This window comes from Juglans regia, chromosome 1 (assembly GCF_001411555.2).
Source record: "Juglans regia cultivar Chandler chromosome 1, Walnut 2.0, whole genome shotgun sequence".
Classification (NCBI taxonomy): domain Eukaryota; kingdom Viridiplantae; phylum Streptophyta; class Magnoliopsida; order Fagales; family Juglandaceae; genus Juglans; species Juglans regia.
Genome location: NC_049901.1, coordinates 5,407,076 through 5,429,077, shown reverse-complemented (window position 1 = coordinate 5,429,077; position 22,002 = coordinate 5,407,076). Strand labels below are relative to the sequence as shown.

Sequence of the window (22,002 nt, the reverse complement as noted above, 5' to 3'; positions counted from 1 at the left end):
ACTGGAACATAAAAGAGAGTGGAACAAATAATTCATAGACCTAATTGCATGTCAGTGATGCAGAGGGCAAATTAAAAGCTGCATACATTAAAATGTTACAGTGTATATATATATCTCTTTATGTATATAAAGAGGGTCTCAAACGGCAATTCTTGTTTTAACAATTTTCATTATTTTTTCATTAAAAATTATTCACATCTGTTAAATAGTTGTATTTCAAATTTTATGCCCATTTATTAGGTCTTTTACGCCATCCGTTAAATGGCTATAATAAAAATTTGATGATGCCCATTTATTGCATCTTTTACGACCACTCATTGAAATTATCTCTATTTATCAGTTCCTGACGATACATCTGCTTGCACATCATTCTGAGATTCATTATATTTACATATGTCGATACAAATCTCCAATTAATAATTACATATTAAAAAAAAATACAAATACATAAAATTTAAAGAATAACACAACGCATAAAATACTCTTCTCAGTCGAAGAAATTCCTCATGTTTCTCCTTGAGTTTGTATTCATCTTTGTCCTGTTGAAAGCTGCTAGAGATTTACATATTCAAATTTTGTTGGATTTGAGGTAATCTTCCGTATCTTCTTATGTCAACTATTTAAAAGAAAAAAAATCATGTTCTGACCTCAAGATCTATAACTGCATATTCAGTTTATCTTTCTTCTATGTTCTGTTTCTCTCAAATCAGATGTCTGGAAGCAGTGCAATGATGCTAAAGTTTGAAGGAAACATTGAAAAGGTCAGTCTAAGCACCTTTTGTGTGTTTATAATACATTTATAATCTAGCTATGTTTTACGTTTATAGTTTCAGTCTAACTAGTTTTTGTGTGTTTATAGTATTATCTATAGTCTAGTTATGTTTTGTGTTTATAGTTCATATATTAAAAGCGTTGTGAATAAATTATCAACAAAAACCTAAAAGATTCAAGTTTATGTAGATCCAAAGAAACTAAAAGAGAAAAAACATAAGCATTATACAACATTCCTTCTTATACAAACTTCAATATTCCTTCTTACAAGGGATAAAAGATCAACATCAATGAGTAAAACAAAACATATGAGTTTCTAATCCTAAAAGGAAACCGAACATACCCATTTCAAAAATCTAAAAAGCAAATGCAAAAAAATTAGATGCAAAAAGAAAGGAACACAATTAAAAAGGAAGGGGAGGAAAAGGAAAAAGGAAAGTACCTGGCCACAAACGCATTCGCAGATATAATCAGTCTTCTTAAAACTATAATAACCATATGACATGATTATATAAAGTATGTAAAACCAAGAAGGAAAATGCCCAATTCGTCCTCTGTCTCTCCTTCTCCCTCTATTTCTCTGCCAGTAAATTCAGACTTATTAAAACAAATGAACATTAACTCCCTTCTAAAGATCTACAGATCTATAGGAAAATGAAAGGAAAAAAAATAGTCAAATCTAAACACGACCTCTTCACATATATGAAGATCTATTCATATTGTTAACAAACCTAATAGGAATAAAAAAAGGTAACAGAAAAATAGACAACAAATAAAATAAATAAAATAAAGCGAATATTGGAGTGAAAGTAAAAAAAAAAAAAAATTACACAGAATCACAAAAAAAAAAAATCACCTATTTCTTCATCTACATCCAAACACAACATATAAGAAAAAATAAAAAAAATGAAACAATAGAAAACGAAAGCAAAAAAAAAAAATTTGCAAATCAACCAAAAAGTTTAAAAAATAAATAAATAAATAAATTTAAAACCACTCAGATCTGGACACCATGGGGGAGAAAGAAAGAGGGGTTCTGGCTTCTGCTTAGGGGAAAAGCACAAGCGGCTTACAGAGGAGTAGTGGTGGTTTGGAGTTTCATCTAGCGGTGCTGGAAGATGTGGTGCTGACAAGGGGATGGCCTCACGGTGGCTGAGTTGAGCTGAGCAGTAGATATTTGGAGGAGGGTTACAGTGGTTCTCGACTCTGGGTTCTGCAGGTGTGGCTTTGGGTGAGGACAATTTCAGGTGACTTGGAGTGGCGCGGCTGGCCGTGAGGCTTGGGAGGTGTTGTCATGGCTGTGGAGATCGGAAGGGATGAGAGAGAGAGAGAGAGAGAGAGAGAGGCTCTGTTGAGAGCAAATATGATGTACACTTTCCCGTAAGATAGAGGGAGAAAGAGGTCAGGTTCTAAATGATCGGACGAATAGAATTCACTATCCGTATGTTTTCTCTGTATGAAACCGAACGGTGGATGCGGCCATAATTTGTGTTTTCTCAGGTGGAGTGGACGACCAGGATGTGATTGTGGAGTGGTGACCGGATCGTGACAGAACCTAAGCACAACTCAATTCATCTCAATTCATCATTACAATATTTTCAAATTTCAACACAAAATATAATAAACAATTCAATTTTTTTAAATTCTAAAATATTAAAAATATTAAAAAATAATATTTTAACAATATTTTATAATCTCAACTAAACTTAACTCATTTCAACATCCAAACGCAGCCTTAATGTATTCTCCACACATGAGAGCCGGAAGGGGCACTACCATGTATTAAAAAAATAAAGTTTGGTAGGTCATTTTTACTTAACAAAAGTTTGTGCCCCAGGAAAAGCACTTGAATAAAGATAGCAAGTAGAAAGGAATAAAATAAAATAACAATGACTGCATGTAAAAAAAAAAACTTCAAAACAAACATTCAAAAATAAACCCATACATTTTTTTCAGAAAACAAACATGCAAAAAAATGACTTGTAAAGACCAAATTGGCCTCTTGAAACCGAGAAATAGAATGAAGAAAGACTTTTAACCTATGCATTTTTTTAATTTTAAAAATTTTAGGATAAATTATATATATAAAAGTATTTCAATCAATTAAAAAAAATCATAACATTCAAAATAAGAAATTAATAGAGAAATATTTTAAATAATTATTAGAGAAATAGTTGGTAGTTGCTTGTAAAAAAAAAAAAAAAAACTTGAAAACAAACATTCAAAAATAAACCCATACATTTTTTTCTAGAAAACAAACATGCAAAAAAATGACTTGTAAAGACCAAATTGGCCTCTTGAAACTGAGAAATATAAGGAAGAAAGACTTTTAACCTACGCATTTTTTTTAATTTAAAAAATTTTAGGATAAATTATATATATATATATAATATTTCAATTGGTAGTTGCTTGTAAAAAAAAAAAAAAAAACTTGAAAACAAAGATTCAAAAATAAACCCATACATTTTTTCCAGAAAACAAACATGCAAAAAAATAATTTGTAAAGACGAAATTGGCCTATTGAAACCGAGAAATAGAAGGAATAAAGACTTTAATCTACGCATTTTTTTAATTTTAAAAATTTTAGGATAAATTGTATATATAAAAATATTTCAATTAATTAAAAAAAATAAAAAAATATAACATTCAAAATAAGAAATTAATAGATAAATATTTTAAATAATTATTAGAGAAATAGTTGGTAGTTGTTTGGAATAGGGAATTAAGTTTGACAAATATTTTCTAAAATATTTTTTATATGTGGTATTGAAATATGCTTTTGTTATATTCCAGTTTCATGGTATTTTATCATTTGATTATTTATTTAATTGAGCATTGGAAATAATTGTTATTTCTTTCTTTCATCTTGCTCGTGTAAAACAGTATCCAACAGTTGAAACAATCATTTTCTTCATTAACATAATGAGAAATGGTAAGATTCCATAAATAATTTCTTAATAAAAATTTAACAACGAAAATATAAATTTCCATAAGATTTAAGTGTGTAAACAATTTCTTGAAGATCATGGAAAACAACCTGCAAAAAGAATCATGTATAAAGATTTACCAGAAGAGAAAAATGAAGAGATCCGTCGAAAATAAAAAGAAATATATACTTAACAAAGAGCATTCAAAAGCAACTCGATTCGTATAAATGATTTGACATCATTTGGTAATGATTATTTCAATAGATCTGTTGGTGATCAAACGACTACGTCGATTACTCGATATTCTAACAATGATGTCCAATGTACAGACAACATTCAAGACTTTAGTCTTGTTCAAAGAGTATAAAAAAGACAACGGAATTCTGATATTCATATTGATATCACTGAAGAGGATTCGTCTCGTGAATCATGTGTTCTTCCCGGTGTTGATGTCTATGTCATTAATTCAGAGACAAATTCAACCATAAATAATGTTTTTGAATCTTCTAACCAACTCTTTATCCAGCAGGTTTTCATCTAATCATTTTTTTATATTTCTTATTCAGCAATCATTCTATTCTTTTTTTTTTGTGATTTCAAAATATATTATACAAATAGGATCTATATGTTGTTTGAGAGGAGTCAAGCTATGAAACGAATATATCGACACATTATAGGAGTAAGAAACTTATATAAAATTAGTTGGTTCTTTTAATTCAGTAATCAAATCAATATGACGAGTTTGCGTCTGTTTCCTTATTTTCATTTTTCAATAAAATAGGTCAGTTGCATCACGGTTCTATTGGATTTAGGCAATTGTTGAAGATAGTAGCATCTGAAGCATATTCTCTGCCATTAGTACCCAGCTACATACATTGTAGAGCAAATCGATTATGCCATGAAACAACTTGCTTTTGTTGTGCTGATGAGAAAATTTCTTTAGCCATAAATGATGGTTCTGATCAGCTTTATGCATTGTTCAGCTCCAACACAGATGAATCTACATACTTTAGGACATACATTCGAACTTATAACAACAAATTCACTTTTACATCCTTTGGAGTAAAATTTGATAAAGATCTATGTAGGAGAAATAGAGGAATTTATACTTTCAGAACTCAGGGACAGATCTATCATTATATCAACAACTTGCTTCCTTCAAATGGCCTTTCTTCTTATCTCCAGTTGTATTTCCATGATACAGATCATGAATTAGAAAATCTCATTTATGATTCAAACAGAATTGATTCATCAATTGTATTTCAACTCATCGATATTCTTCGCATCAATCCATATTCTATTTTTTCCGTTCTCTTAGTGATTTGCCAGATTTAGAAAATCAAATAATTCGTATAAGATCAGATGCTGGCCTAGATTAACGTGTATTCAATGCCCCTACATCCTCACAAGTTACAGCAATATAGGTAGAAAATGATGATGGGGGTCAACTAAGAGGACACAACATTTTTGTCTTTAACCATTCTTATGGAAGTCATATAGTTCAGTACTACTTTGGATGTTATGATCCGCTGCAATATCCATTATTATTTCATTTTGGAGATATTGGTTGGCATCAAGGAATTAAAAGGGTCAGTAGAGGAAGCAAATCTACACATAACAAAACAACTCGATCAATAAATCCTCAACAATCAGGGACTGTAGAAGATCAGATGCTGGTCTAGATCAACGTGTATTCAATGCCCCTACATCCTCACAAGTTACAACAATATGAGTAAAAAATGATTATGGAGGTCAACTAAGAGGACGCGACATTTTTGTCTTTAACCATTCTTGTGGAAGTCATATAGTTCAGTACTACTTTGGATGTTATGATCCGCTGCAATATCCATTATTATTACATTTTGGAGATATTGGTTGGCATCAAGGAATTAAAATGGTTAGTAGAGGAAGTAAATCTACACAACGAAACAAGTTGATCAATAAATCCTCAACAATCAGGGATTGTAGAAGAATTACTTGCAATAGAATAGCGAGGTTAGATTGCAGTATTAATATTCAAAAATTTCATTTAATATGTACGTCCAATTTAGTAACGTTTTATTCACATTCTACTTTTGTAGCGTTAAACAGAGAAATGAATGATCCAATTGTTTCTTGCCGTGAATATTATTACTATAAATTGTAAATAAGAGAAAATATCAGATCAATTTTGCTACTTTTTGGTCGACTATCTCAACAATTTGTTGTAGATATATATGTTAAAATCGAGATGTAAAGATTATATTATTTTAGAAATAACCAACAACATATTCGATCAGAGGTATATCAAGGTATTGTTGATACCATTACGCTTGGAGAAACAAACGCTTCTAATGTTGGGAAGCGGATTATACTGCCTTCATCATTTATTGGAAGTCCAAGAGACATGAAGAAAATATATATGGAAGCAATGACTTTAGTTCAGCGTTATGGCAAACCATATATTTTCTTAACAATGACGTACAATCCAAACTGGTAAGAAATTACAAACGAATTAAGTCTGCATGAGGAAAGTCAAAATCAACTTGATTTGGTTACTCGGCTCTTTCATGCGAAATTAGAACAATTAAAGAATCAATTATTCAAGAGGCAAATTTTTGGTAAAGTCTCAGCATATGTCTACGTTATCGAGCACCAAAAAAAAGGTCTTCCACATGCGCATTTTTTAATTATCTTACAAAATGATTGGAAAGTCTATGTGCCTGAATCATTTTATGAGATCGTATCAGCAGAGATACCTGAAAAAAATACAAACATGCACTTGCATAACATTGTTGTCAAACATATGCTGCATGGACCATGTAGAGTCTTGAACCCATCAAATGTTTGTATGGAAAGAAATGGTTGTTGCAAAAGTAACTATCCAAAGAATTATGCATCTACTACGACCGTTGGAAATTATTACTTCCCAATATATAAACGTTCGAATAATGGAATAACTGTCAAAGTCAGAGGTAAAAATTTAGACAATTATTGGGTTGTGCCATATAATCCATATATGCTTGCAATATTTGACTGTCACATTAATGTCGAGATTTGTTCAACAATACAAGCAATCAAATATATTTATAAGTAATTTATAAAGGGCATGATCGTGTTGCTTTCAACCTGATTTCTGAACAGAACAGTCAACAAGTTGATGAAATCTAACAATTCCAATTGACCCGATGGATTGCTCCGCCCGAAGCTATGTGGAGAATATATGGATTTGTTATTAATGAAATGTATCCAGCAGTGTATAGTTTACATTTACATCTGAAGGATCAAAACCTAGTGACTTTCCGAGCAAATGAAGATTCAATTAACGTTGTCAGTTTAGATCGTTTCAGAAAATCGATGTTAACAGAATTTTTTGCATTAAATCTAGTAGATGATAATGCAAAGAGATTATTGTATAAAGAATTTTCAGAATATTATGTTTGGAGCCAACAATACAAAGAATGGACTCATAGGAAAAAGAAAACTGTTATATATCGTATTGTTGTAGCAAATCAATTTTAAGAAGAGATGTATTATCTGCGGATATTATTAAACCATGTAAGAGGACCTTTGTCCTTTGAAGATCTTAGAACAGTTGACGATGTTGTGTCCCCAACATTTCGCAAAGCAGCAACAATGCATGGTTTGCTACAGAGAAACAGTAGCTTAGAAGATTGTTTACAATAAGCATCTCTATATCAAATGATGTCCAGTTTGAGACGGTTACTTACAACAATATTGGTTTATTGTAATCCAACCAATCCGAGGGAACTTTGGGAACATTTTGAACAAGACATGTCAGTTGATTTCAAATCAACAGAAGATTCTATATCAAATGTAAGAATCCAAGTATTGAAGTCAATCTCTTTTACAATTGAATAAATTGGTAAAGACATTAATTCCTACCATCTTCTTGATGATGACGTCTGTTTTGATGATGAAGAATTTCAATCTAGAGAAATTGATGATGAATTGGCTATTAAAATTATAGAAGAAGATATTACCGCATAAGAATCTCTTAATAGTGAACAAAAATATGTCTACAATGCAGTGTTGGAAAAAGTATTTGCAAACCAAAATTCTGCATTCTTTATAGATGGCCCGGGTGGGACAGGGAAGACATTTCTATACAAGGTACTTTTCGCAATAGTATGATCAAGAAAATTGGTAGCACTTGCAACTGCTTCATCAGGCGTTGCCGCATTTATTCTTCTGGGAGGTCGAATGACACACTCACGTTTCAAGCTTCCATTTGATACTGACAAAAGAAGCACGTATTGTGTCAGCAAACAAAGTGCCCTGGCAAACCTACTTCGTGTAGCAAAATTAATAATATGAGATGAGGCTCCAATGACAAGAAAACAACACAAAGAAGCATTAAATAAAATGTTACGTGACATCAATGATTCAGATGTAACATTCGGTAAAAATGTTGTTGTTTTCGCATAGATTTTCGACAGGTTTTACCCGTGGTTTGTAAATGAACGAGACAAGAACATGATAATTTCAGTTTGGTTCATTCCTATTTGTGGCCTACATTGACCAAGCTCTGCTTAACTGAAAATATGCGAGCAAGATTGGATTCGATTTTTTCAGATTATGTGTTAGAAGTAGGCAACAAAATGCCACTGAACACAATTAATGAAACCATAAAAATTTCGAATTGGATGCTTATTCCCTATGATGATGACAACACTTCTTTAGATCATTTAATAGAAGATGTTTTCCATAATATTCAGCAAATATTTCAAGTATGATGAATCGGACCATATTAACACCAAATAACGATTATATTGATGAAATAAATACATTGTTAATTCATAGGTTCCCAGGTGAAGTTCAGCGATATTACAGTTTTGATGAGACAATAGATGCATCTGAACAATCAATTATTGAAGATTTCTTGAATACTTTAACCCCAAATGGACTTTCGCCTCATGAATTATTACTCGATAAAAATTGTCTCATCATGCTGCTTAGAAATATTAATCATTTAGAAGAGCTATGCAATGGAACCCGTTTAATTTGTTGGGCTTTTGATCGAAATATCATAGATGCAGAAATTGCAGTTGGATACCATATCGGAAAAAATGGTTTTCATTCCAAGGATACCATTCTTACCAAATGTTGATGAAAATAGTGATTTTCCATTTAAACGAACTCAGTTTCCTATAAGATTAAGTTTCGCAATGACTATAAATAAATCACAAGGGCAGACATTAGATTATGTTGGAATTTATTTATCTCAACCAATTTTTTCACATGGTCAATTATATGTGGCTTTATCAAGGGCAAATACAACATCTACAATGAGGATTCTAATACGACAAGTGTCCACTGAACAACGTGAAAATAATTGCACAAAAAATATTGTGTTTACGGAATTACTAACATTGTCATCATATTCAAATTAATGTTATACATGTTACTAGATTTAATTGTATAGTTTTGATTTACTGTCTATTATAATATTAATCTCTATATGACTAATATTCAATCATTTAATTAAATGTCTTCGTCAATTGTTTTGGTAGGTTATGAATTTAAATCAACATTTGTTATACTTATGCATTTGAAATTTTTGTATCTAAAAAGGGGAAAAAAATGTGGACGGTGTATACATCAATAAATGATATAACTCCAAATACAATAAACTGAAAAATTAAGATGATCGTTGCGGAGAAGTCACCTAAGCGAATAAGCCAATACACAACTGTGGTGTACCAAAATTTGACATTATTTTATGAAAATGTATAATATTTGTTAGCATATATTACGTTTCAAATTTTTAATATTCTTTGAAATTGGAGGTTCTTAAATTCTATCAAATTATATAAAAATATTAATGATGTTGCACTTATTTATTTATCTTTTTACAACATATTTTGTTTAAAAGATATCAAAAATACAAAAATTATTAAAAAAAATATTTTAGTAAAATAATCCAAATAATTTTATATAATACATTATTAATCACAATTATTTTTATTGTTGTTCCAGGGAAATCGAGTGTAGGCAACAATGTTTGGAACTGATATTGACCATAGGGACGAGACTTTAAATATTTTTCAGTCATATTATATCAGCAATGCAAATGTCAAACCAGTAAATCCAAAGTACAAAATTGGAGAATATTAATATTAATGGACCTTGAACTCAAGAACAATAATAGAAGATGTTCCACAAAATGAAGAGCAAATAGAGACATCAAAATATGAGATCGTCCCATTCAAGGACGTAGAGGCCTACAAAGAGTCGATTGGAGAAATAGGTAATTTAATTTTAATTTTATTATAATTTAATGATCAATAAATTAACATTTCTATTTGAATATTTAGATATTTTAACTATTGCAATCAAAATTAAACCAACTAAAGAGGTAACGACATCATTTGGACCAACAACAATCCAAGAGATATATGTTATTGATGAGAGGTAAAAAATTCTTATAACTTCTCATTTCTTTAAAAATTGAATTCCAATATTAATTTTGAAAAATTCTATTAATTCTTTTAATTATTTCAATTTTGTAGCTTGAACTCTATATGTTTGACTATGTGGGGTCGATTTGTCCAAGACGAATGTCAAAAAATATCAGAAATGGCTGAAGATAAACCAATAATATTTTGAACAAAAATATCTGTTCGATCAAAAAATGGTATTTATAATAATTAAGCAGCTTAGTTATTTTTCCGTATTGTATTGTATATGTCTGCATTAAGATTGATCTCAATTTTAACAAAGAATTGTCTCTGTCATCACGTCCGTCAAGTACTTTTACAATCAATCATCTTCTTCTTGAGGCAGCTACAATGAAGAAATGGTAATTCTCAAAAATTAAAGATTACATATTAATGCATTTATATTAGAATTAATTGTGCGATTTATATAATTTATCTATATATTTTATTTCCTTATATTATTCTTCATTTCTGAATTTTAAGGGCGGATAATAATGTTTTGATAATTAAAAGTATCATTACAAAAAACTTGACATACCCATATGCCCCTCTGTCATCTGTTGGTATTCGAGAAATTGTGAAGAATTGCAATATTGTAAAGTTGATGAAAGGTTTGCAACCCATGGAGGTAAATATTATTTTATTAGTAATAAATTAAAATATTTACACAAACATTCATTCTAAAAATTGATTATGATTTAATGTTGAAACTAAAATTCTGGATAGAGGTGAAGATAAATGTGATTGACTTGGACCAAGTATTTTATTACATGTCATGTGTTGGCTATAATAAAGGAACTGAATATAAGTATAATGAAAGTTTCGTTTATATATATTGCAAAAGTTAAGAGGTCTACAAACCACGCTATGTATTTTACAATTTAAATTTACAATCGATATCTAATTTAATTTAGAATTTAACAATATTCAAATTTAAAATAAAATATTCATTGCATTTAAAGTGCTAGGGCATATGTTGAACTGGATGATAATACTGGAAAGATAGCCACTATTATGTTTGGTGAAGTAGCAGAAGAGGCATTTGATTGTTCAGCAGTTGAGTTGATGGAACATTCTGGAGAGGTATCTTTTAAAATTATTATTCAAAAGTTGAGTTTGGTTATATTGAGTTAATTAAAAACCAAATTGGGTTTTAATTAATTATGTAAAACTATTTAAATTTTTTTTTTTGGCAGGAAGATCAACCATATATTAAAAGCGTTGTTGATAAATTATCAACAAAAATCTGGAAGATTCAAGTTTATGCAGATCCAGAGAAACTGAAGTAGCAAAAACATAAGCATTATAATGTCCTCTCTATTGAAGCAATGCAAGATGAGAAAAATGCTGGAACGTCATCCTAAAATCAAAATTATCTCAAATAACTTTCATAAGACTATGGACAACGTTTATTTATAAGACCATGTTATAGCTTCAATTAATGCTCTTCTTTTACTTATGATGTTAATTTATAAACATTACATCGTTATTTAATTAAGCCAAAAAATTATGTCTTTATTAATAAAAAATTAATTCTTAAAAAGAATAAAATATAAACTAAGCAAACATGCATTGCACGTTGCTTTTGCTTAGTGTATATATATATATATATATATATATCCCCTTATACTTAAAAGCCGCTATAAAGGTGAACAGTAATGAACAGTGATACGTGTTTTACGCTTTTCTTCTTCCACCTTACATCCCTCTCTGCATCCGCATTCATATCTACATCCTCATAGCAAAACTACGGCAAAATAACCATAAAATCAAAGCAAAATCACCACAAAATCGCCACAAAAAGACCACAATCTGCATCCCTCCTACATCCTCACAGCAAAATCACGATAAAATCACCACAAAATCGCAGCAAAATCACAGCAAAAATACCACAAAATCAAAAAATCACCACACAAATCACCAAATCAATACAAGTTTTCACACAAATCACAAATCAGGGTTGTCGGCTGGAGGAAAGGAGAAAGTGAAGGGGTCGTCGGCGAAGGACGAGACTGATGGTGGTGGCGCGGTAGAGTAGGGGTGGCTAACAGCGACGTTATGGGGAGAAACCCGTGCGTGTAAAGGAAGAGAGAGGGTTACGGGCTATGACCTGTTGCAGAGAGAGAGAGAGAGAGAGAGAGAGAGAGAGAGAGAGAGAGGGGTTTGTGGGGACGAGATCGGCGTGGGGAAGGTTGCTGGTGATTGGGCTTGGTGGTGGCGTGGTAGCAGCGGCAGGTTGCGCTGCACAGAGCCGAGGAGAAGAGATCGAGAGGGAGAGGGGCGTGCGGCTGGAGAGAGGGAGGGAGGGAGGAAGGAAAAAGAGGGAATAGGAAAAAATGAAAGAAAAAGTTAGGATTTTATATTTTAAATCTCAATCTTTCATTTTGAATCTTCATAATTGATCCAACAGTGGAGGTTAAAACATTAAAAATAAATTAACCTAAAATAGATAATTAAAATATAAATTCAACTTTAATTTATAAATATTAATATTTCATCATTAAATAAATGATATAGTTTTGTTAAATATTTTTAAAAGAGTAAAATCATATAAATAATTAGAATTTTTAATATAATTTAAATCTCATAATATTTTTAATTAAATAAAATCATTTAAATAAATTAATTTTCTACCATTATAATATTTTTGGAGTTTCCAAAATAGAATAGACTTACTTTAATGATGAAAAAATGTGAGAACAATATAGAAATAAAAGACTTTGTATTTTTTTAGTGTTCCCTAGGTCATTGAGTAGTATGGTTGAATTCTACAATTCATATATTTTGCTAAGAAAACTATTACTAGAATATGTAAAATCTTTTAATTTTCATATTACTGTAACATTTTGTTATCATTTTGATGCTTGTTAAAATTTATTTTTCTGCTCCTGTGCATTAAATTATTGACTAATTAAATTTATTTAAAAAAACATATTATTTTTACATTTTGTGGATATTAGTCATTAGGAAAACGTGCATTGCACGTCACTCCACAACTAGTATATATATATATATATATATATATATCTCCTTGTAAACAGTAAGAAACAGTGCTTTATGTTTGACAGTTTTCTTCCCATCAATGCCCCTAGTAGTTGGGTCTTATTACAGTCTTCTACTTGTTTTTCTGTTTTATATATATATATATATATATATATATATATAATATCTATCATTATACTTAAAAACATCTATCTCCTTATAAGCAGTAATAAACAATATTTTATATTTGACAATTTTTTTCCCATCAATGCCCCTAGTAGTTAGGTCTTATTATAGTCTTCTACTTGCTTTTCTATTATATATATATATATATATATATATATATATAAAATATCTATCTCCTTATCCCTTATATATAATACTTAAAAGCATCTATCTCTTTATAATCACTAATAAACATTGCTTTATGTTTGACAATTTTTTTCCTATCAATGCCCCTAATAGTTGTGTCTTATTACAGTCTTCTACCTGCTTTTCTATTATATGTATATATATATATATATATACACACACACACACACTAGAGAACGGCCTCGAAGTGCACCTGACATAATGATTTAAATAAAAAAAAAATGAAAAGGTCAATAGCTTATTTATCTTGGAAAAAAAATACAAAATTAAAAAAAGACAAAAAAGTAAGATTAAGAAAAAAATCTAATATTCAGCAAAGTATGAGCATTGATCTGTATCCATATTGAATTATCTATTTACTCTATATATAATAATAAAATATTATTAAATTTTTAAAAAATTGAAACAAAAAGAAAGGAAAATGAGTACACTGTCAAAACAAAAAGGACATGAAAAATAGATGTCAATTCATGTGCGCCGCGAGGCTATTAAGGGTCTTTTGATAAAACATGATCATTTATTAAATTCTACAAAAGAGTTACATGTCAAATGGCCAAGAATCTTAAGAACCTTTTTGTAAAACATGATCATTCATTAAATTCCACAAGAGAGCTACATGTCAAATGGTCAAAGGTTTTAACGGCCTTTTAGTAAAACAAGACTTAACGGACTTCATGGAAAAATAAGAAAAGTTAACAAAAAAATAACAAAAGTGACTATTCACAATTAGATAGCCACTTATTATAATAGAATAGATATCTTATTATCCCTTATATCTTAAAAGTGCCTATATATATGAAATGAATAGTAATTTGTGTTTGACATTTTTTATCCACTTTTTCCATTTATGAACCTGTCTTGCTTGGCCTGGGTTTTGAGTTTTAAATTCCAACCCTTCATCTTGAGTCTTCAAATTTGATACAACGGTGGAGGTTGAAACACTGAAAATAAACAAACTTAAAATCGATAATTAAAATATAAATAACATATCATACATTTAAAATCTACTTTAATTTATAAAATACTATCTTTCATCATTAAATAAATGATGAAGTTTTGCTAAATATTTTTAAGAGAGTAAAATCATCTAAATAATTAGAGTTTCTAACATAATTTAAAACTCATATTTTTCTGAATTAATTAAAATCATTTATCTAAAATGATTTTCTAATTTTATAATATTTTTGGGGCTTCCAAAATATAATAGGCTTACTTTAATGATGAAAGAACGTAAGAGCAACATAGGAATAAAAGACTATATTTTTTCAGTGCTAGCAACAAATGTGAATTTTTTCCACGATTTTTTTTCAAGATACACGATCGTTGCAAATAGTAGGTTGATGACACGAAAACTGTTCGTGGGAAAAAATACAAGCCTTTTACCACGAGATCACATCGGCTAGTAAAACTTTGTGGAAAAACAAATTTTTACCACGAAATAAATACTTTTTGCAACGATTAAACATCGCCGCAAATAAACTTACAGAAATATTTGCCTTTCGTGGGTTATTAGTATTTGCGACAAGGTTATTAGATTTTTGCGGGGATGTTATCTCGCCGCAAATAATTAGACAGAGAATTTTTTCCCCTCCATGGGTTATTAGTTTTTGCGACAAAGTTATTAACTTTTTTCATTGACTAGTTATTGCCGCAAATAAACTAACCTGCCAGACTTTTTTAATTCTGGGTTATTAATATTTGCGGCACGTTATGAGTTTTTTGCAGCGGCAACTACCCTCGACAAATACTAATAAAAATTAAAATTCATTTCTTTCCAAAATATACTATCGTGGAAAATACTTAGTTGATAACACGAAAAATATTCGTGGGAAAAAAAAAAAAAGTCTTTTGCCACAAAGTCAAGTCCGGGGAGCAATGTGTTGTGGGAAATAGGTTTTGGCAGCAACAAAAATGTCTTTTTACGACGGAAAAAGTTACCGCAAATAAACTTAAGTTCTCGCAGCGATAATTAATTGCCGCAAAGAATTTTAAGATGAAAAATTTAAAACCCATTTCCCCCCCACCCCCTTGTATTCGTTTCTTCCCCCACCTGATGCTCTTCTCCATTGCGTCGTCCCCCCAAGTAAAAAATCCACAGCCTACCTCCCAACTAGGCCACGTTGCCACTGTCAACGTAAAAGGACCTCGCACTCGACCCGCTCATACTATATGTTGGTGCCTCACACTCGTCCCGCTTACTCTGTCTAGCCAATGAGTCTCTGCCCCACAGTCGCACCACCACCGTCTGGTAAGCTCTCTCCTCCCTCCCTCCCTCCCTCCGTCCGTTTCTCTCACTCTCACTCTCCCTCTCTCAATTTCATCTTTCATGCCTTAAAACTTAAATTTCTTGTGGTGGGTTGAGATTTGGAGTTTGATTTTACATATGGTTCGGATTTTGTATTTGAAATAAGAACATGTAAAAAAATACCCAATAAAGCAACCAAAACGTTAAAAAAAAAGAACAATCTTCTGTAATAAATATATATATATATATAGAGAGAGAGAGAGAGAGAGAGAGAGAGGGAGAGAGGGAGATAGAGAGATGATAGAAATAACCTCTATAGCTGTGTGTAGAGACTTGTATTTTGGGGAGAGGAGGAGAGGATCTCCGGTTCTTGGGATGGCGAGAGACAGTTAGAGATGTCGAGCGGAGAGAAGGCGTAAGAGACGGGACGAGGAAGAAGAGTGGAGAGAGAAAAGTTTTTGAGAGAGGGATGAGAAGCCGTCAAGGTAGAGAGGTGAAATGGACTAATGAAGATGAAATTTAGTAACGATGCATTTATATGGGTGCGTGTCGAATTAGGGTTTTATTTTTGTGCAGAACGGTGCCGTTTTAGGTTTTAATTTATTTGTCTACAGTTAAATTGAATTAGGGTTTAACTTTAAATTGGTAATAAATTATAATAAAATTATTAATAAAAATAAATTTGTAAAAAAACCAAGTTCAATATTCTACAAATTTTATTTCCAATTGGAAAAAAATTATTGTAAATATATAGTCAATTTTGTTTACATAATATGATATTTGTTATTAAAATTTGAATAAAAAATTATTACCTAGTTATATTTTAATATGTTAGTATAGCTTTATTTAAGAAACAATAATATATTGTTAAAATGATTATGTTATTTTTTATAATATATTCTTTTGCAACAGAATTGCTGCCTCTGTGCTTATCTTGTTGTTCCTCAATCTCCTGGTTTCTGCTCTGCTCTATTTCCACTGATCTTTTATTCGTTCATATCTCTAGGTATGTTTTATTATTATCCATACAAATAGATGTTATTGTTTGTATTGTATAATATTTTATGCACTTATTTGTTTAAAGCATTTTGCAAGTATATGAAATTGTGATTATTAATCAAAATTAGTAAATATTTGCTGTATGTTTATTTAAATTTTTAATTCTAAATAGTGTGATATTATATTGGTTGATTTAATTTTAATATTAAGCATATATTATTGATTAGATTATATTTCTTTATGCTTTAGATATAGATATTTATATTGTTGTTTGTTTTTTAGAATCTCGTTTCTGTGTTTTGTATGTTTACATGTTTGACAAATTATTATTGATTTATTTCTTCAGTTTCCCAAATTGTATCTTTATTTTATTAATCATTCTCGTCTAATGATTTGTTTGGATATATACTTTCTAGAATTTTTTTTTTTTTTTCCATCCTGGATCAGTTTTTCCTTTAATAACAAATCTTATATTGATAACAGGTTTGATATTTTGAAGATTTAATATTGCTTTTTGGATATTAAATTTTATATTAATACGAAACTTGATATTGATAATAGTATTAATATGGTTATTAATGACATTGTTAATAAGTAATTTTATTTTACAATTATTAGATTCTTATTATTTTAAAGTTTTCCACCGCTTACGCAAATCTTGTCAGATGTTATTTTTAATTTTTTCCCCACTGCTTTCACCGTCTGCGACTTAGCATAAAAGCAATTGTCATGTTATTTATTTTCTACTATTTGCTATCTGATAAAATTGTTGTTTTGATTTTCCCGAATCTATTTCCTCGCTTCTAGGTTCTAAATTGTTTATGAAATCTGCTCATTCGTTTCTAAATTTTAGAATAAATTAGGTATGCTTCCGTTTCTTTTTGTGTTCAGTTAAATATGAAATTTTCTATACATTCATGATCAAATAGTACTTACACATACATGTTACAAAAAATTTAGAGTGCAAACCCAAATAAAATTGTACGTTAATAGAATTGTTAAACATTTATGGCTTTGATGATTTCAGACCCAAAGAAATAGATGTTATTGTTTTTGTTTTATAATATTTTATGCATTTGTTGGTGTTAGACAATTTACAAATATATGAAATTGTGATTATTAAATAAAATTACTCAATATTTACTGTATGTCTCTTTAGATTTTTAATTGTAAATAGTTTATTATTATATTAGTTTATTTGATTTGAATATTATATATATCTTGCTGATTAGATCGTATTTCTTTATGTTTGAAATATAGATGAATGCTTGAAAAAATAGAAATTTTTAGCTCTGCTTTGTACATACATATGTACTCATGTATTTTATATGTTGTCAAATGTTGTTTAGATTACATTCTGAAATTGACGTGGGATTTAGAACCTTCTACAACTTTATGTCAATTGGTAAGACGATATTGTTACATGCAAAAATACATTTAAACATTATTAACACTATTTATTTTTATTTTTATCTAACTATTTCTATAAATAAACCTTGAAGAACCTGCAAAAGCTCCAGTAAGAAAAAGTTGATATGCTACCCAATTAGAGGAGAAAAAAGAAGAGATCCGCCAAAAACAAATATGCCGAGTTGAAAAAAATTCGAAATAATAAAATTCAAACACAAATACAGTCTCAGCATACTCTCTCTTGTCGTTCAAATGACAATGAAGTCATTTGTATAAGAGAGATTGATTTGTCTTCTAATGTTAATTCTTCTGAAACATCAACGTTTCATAAAAGAAATTTATGTTCTGACAACATAATTGCATCTCTCTCAATGTTGAGCGATCAGGTTTATTCATAACTATCTCTTATTAAAAAATATTTACTTCATTTTGTTTCCATTTTTACCAATAAATAAATAAATAAAAAATTCTTCTACAGGTTAATTATCTATATGAAGAGGGATTCAGTTATGAGAAGATGTCAGAATTCCATTCGGAACCTCAGGTAAACTACAAATTATCAACTTCTTGCATTTTTTTCTTCATCTGTTTGATACGTCATTTTCAATTATTTTATTATTATTATTTTATATAGGAAAACAACAAGACAAATCTACACCCTAATGTGCTTGAAAGAATAGAATAACTATTTTGAAACTTCTTTCCAAAAGTTTAAATCATTGTAATATATAAGTACAAAGTATTGCTGTGTAGTTATAAATGTGTTTGTGAAAATTTTTATGTTATAGTTATGAATATTTTTCAGATAACATGTGTGATATTTTTACGATCAGAGAAAAAATGTTAAAATATAAATGGAACTGCCTATACATAGTTAAATTTATAAATTTGTATATATTTAAACTCTCATTTTTTTTGTTCATTATGAATTGACAGGTAGCCAAGTAAAAATTAATTTATTATCATAGATGTAAATTTGTCGAATATTACCATCTATTACATTTCATAATTATATTTTTTACCGTATTTTACAAAATCGTGTCTAAAGCCCAAAGAGAAAAAAGAAAAGTTAGTCCAATTTACCAAGGCCTGAAGTCAGCCATAAAGCCCAACAACCCAAAATACAAAACGACGCCATTTTCATCATAAAGTCTAATACTTCTCATCCCATTTGAAGAACGGTGCCGTTTTGATTAAAATAAAATCTTAATTCTACATTCACTAAATCGTTATTCACATCTTACTTCATTTCGTCTATTCCAAGAGCAAAACTTGTTGAACTCTGGTGTGAATAAGGATAACGAAGATCAGGAGCAAAACCCATTTAGTTACTTTGATATCTAGGTTGGGATGCTCGATGATTATAAAAGTTAGTCGCATATATTTTAAAGTTGTGACTTGCTTCTTGTAAATCGTTGTATTATAGTTATAAATATTATGCAGATCGTGTGTATAATATGTATTGTAAACAATAAAAAAATTCTAGAAATATATATATAAATTTGTCCATTTATAGTTAAAATTTCTATTTTATGGTTATCGGTATTTTGTACATAACATATGTGATTTTTTATGATCAGAAATAAAATCTTAAAATATAGATAAAACTCTATCATTAATATTTAAAATTAAGAAATTGTGTGAATTTAAATTATTATTTTGTTGTTTATTGTGGATTGACAAGTAACCAATTTTTCAAATTTTTTAAATTGGGCACACGTGCAATGGACGTGTTTGCCCTTACTAGTGTATATATAGATATATATAATATACTAGATAGATATGTGTGTGTACACATTTGCCGCAAGTACTGTTCTTCATGTGGGAGAACCATCATGTATAACAGTACTTTAGTATTAAATTGGCATATGCTCCCAGAAAAAAAAAAAAAAAAAGTACTTTTGGAATGTGGCACCAACGTCTATCCCGTGACGCAGCGCGCATATGATCATCAGCCGCATGCGCTTGAACACCGACACACCGCCATGCACCGGCTTCAGCTTCTCCCATGAGAAACTTAAAAAAAAAAAAAGAAAATAGCAGAAGATTCGCGCAAAGCTGCTTACTATTCACTCGTGGTCAAACTGTATTAGGCATGCAGCTTGTGATTAAGATTTGTTATACTAACACTAACTCTATACGAAAGACAAGACAACTGCTGCTTGATCAAGAACTACAAGACCAAGACCAAGACCCACCCACTTCGGAGCATGAGAAAAAAGAGAGGAAGAAAATTTCCATCACGGAGGCAAAAAGGATCAAGTCTTACACGTACGTCAGCGGTAGAAAAATGTTTGCGATTTGTAGAGTTGTTATTAATCACGTCCATACATGACGAGAGAAGCTAGTGATATAGACATATTATATAAAAATAATTTCATAAATTACCATGAAATTTCATAAATTACCATGATTTTATATGATAATCTGTTAGACATATTTTATAATAAAAATAAATTTACGATATGACAAATCAAATTATGCGGTCACGTCAATTTATAAAATTAATTTTATGTAATTTTTTTATGATTAAAATATTTCTCATATCATAATATACATAAAAAATGAGAAATATTTTGGGATTCGAATTTAGATCTCAAATTTGTATCTTGAATGAGATTTTTTTTTATTTAATGATTAAAGAAATATTTTTTTATTGATATTATAAATTTTTTATTTTAAAAAAAAATATATTTATGATGACTAAAAAAATACATAAAAAGAAAAGAAAAATAAAATAAAACTTTTCCTTTTCGACGAGTTCTCGGGCTACATCTACAGTACTCATAGGAAAGAGACCAATAAACTACCAACTGGAAATTAGGTTACCTTCCATTCTGTGTCTGTACGTATTATATATATACATGGATACATGATGTATTAATGTTTTGTACATTTTCTTTGTTCTTTCCCCGACGCGGAGTCTAATTCGCAAAATGTCAACCTGGGGCACAACTGGCTCACTCCGAATCTTCTATTGCTATTTATTTCTAATTAGACTTTTTCCATTTCCCTTATAGAGTTGACTCCATCCTCCAAATAGAACTTCATCTCCATGATCACCTTCACGGCCGACGTGTACGACAAAGTCATTCCAACCTCCCACCGTCTCTTCTTTAAACCCTTCACTCTTTCAAATCTCCCCCCACCAAATCCCACCTCTCTCTCTCTCTCTCTCCGGTTGGAAAGTTGTGCCCGGAGTTCGATTTGAATTGCTATCGTACCTTATATTGAAAGAGTACGTACGATCGTATACGTAGATTCATCTTTTTGTAACGCGCGCAAAAATATGGGCAACTATATCTCTTGCACGCTGGCCGGCGCCCCAGGAGGCAAGCATTCTAGAGCCACAAAAGTGATCTTTCCGGGCGGCGAAATTCGAAAATTCCATGAACCCATTAAGGCGGCCGAACTCATGCTCGAAATCCCGAACTACTTTCTCGTAAACTCAAAGTCTCTCCACATCGGACGGAGGTTTTCTGCGCTCAACGCCGACGAAGATCTAGAGATCGCCAACGTTTACGTCATGTTCCCCATGAAGAGAATGAGATCTGTCGTGTCAGCTGCAGACATGGGCGTCTTGTTCCTCACCGCCAACTCCATGGCCAATAACAGCGTCTCCGGTGGGAAGGTTAGGTTCTTACTTGAGTCTGGGAACTCTCCACAGATGGTGGAGGGAAGAACAACCGATGAAAGGATGGAAAACGAGGCAGCTCATCATGTGGAGGTGCCAAAGTTAAATTTGGATGATATCGAGGAGTTCTCGACACCGGAGTTCATGCATAGGTTGTCCATGTGCAGGTCAAAGAAACCAGTGTTAGATACCATAGCAGAAGAGCCAATTTATTCATCCTGA

At 30.5% G+C, this 22,002-nt stretch overlaps 1 protein-coding gene across 1 annotated transcript; it reads left to right on the top strand.

Annotated features, from left to right (window-relative positions):
- The first annotated feature begins 21,435 nt into the window (after positions 1–21,435).
- Positions 21,436–22,002, top strand: LOC108988073. Its single transcript, XM_018961173.2, has one exon. It carries the CDS (start codon positions 21,436–21,438, stop codon positions 22,000–22,002), a length of 567 nt encoding a protein of 188 aa, XP_018816718.1.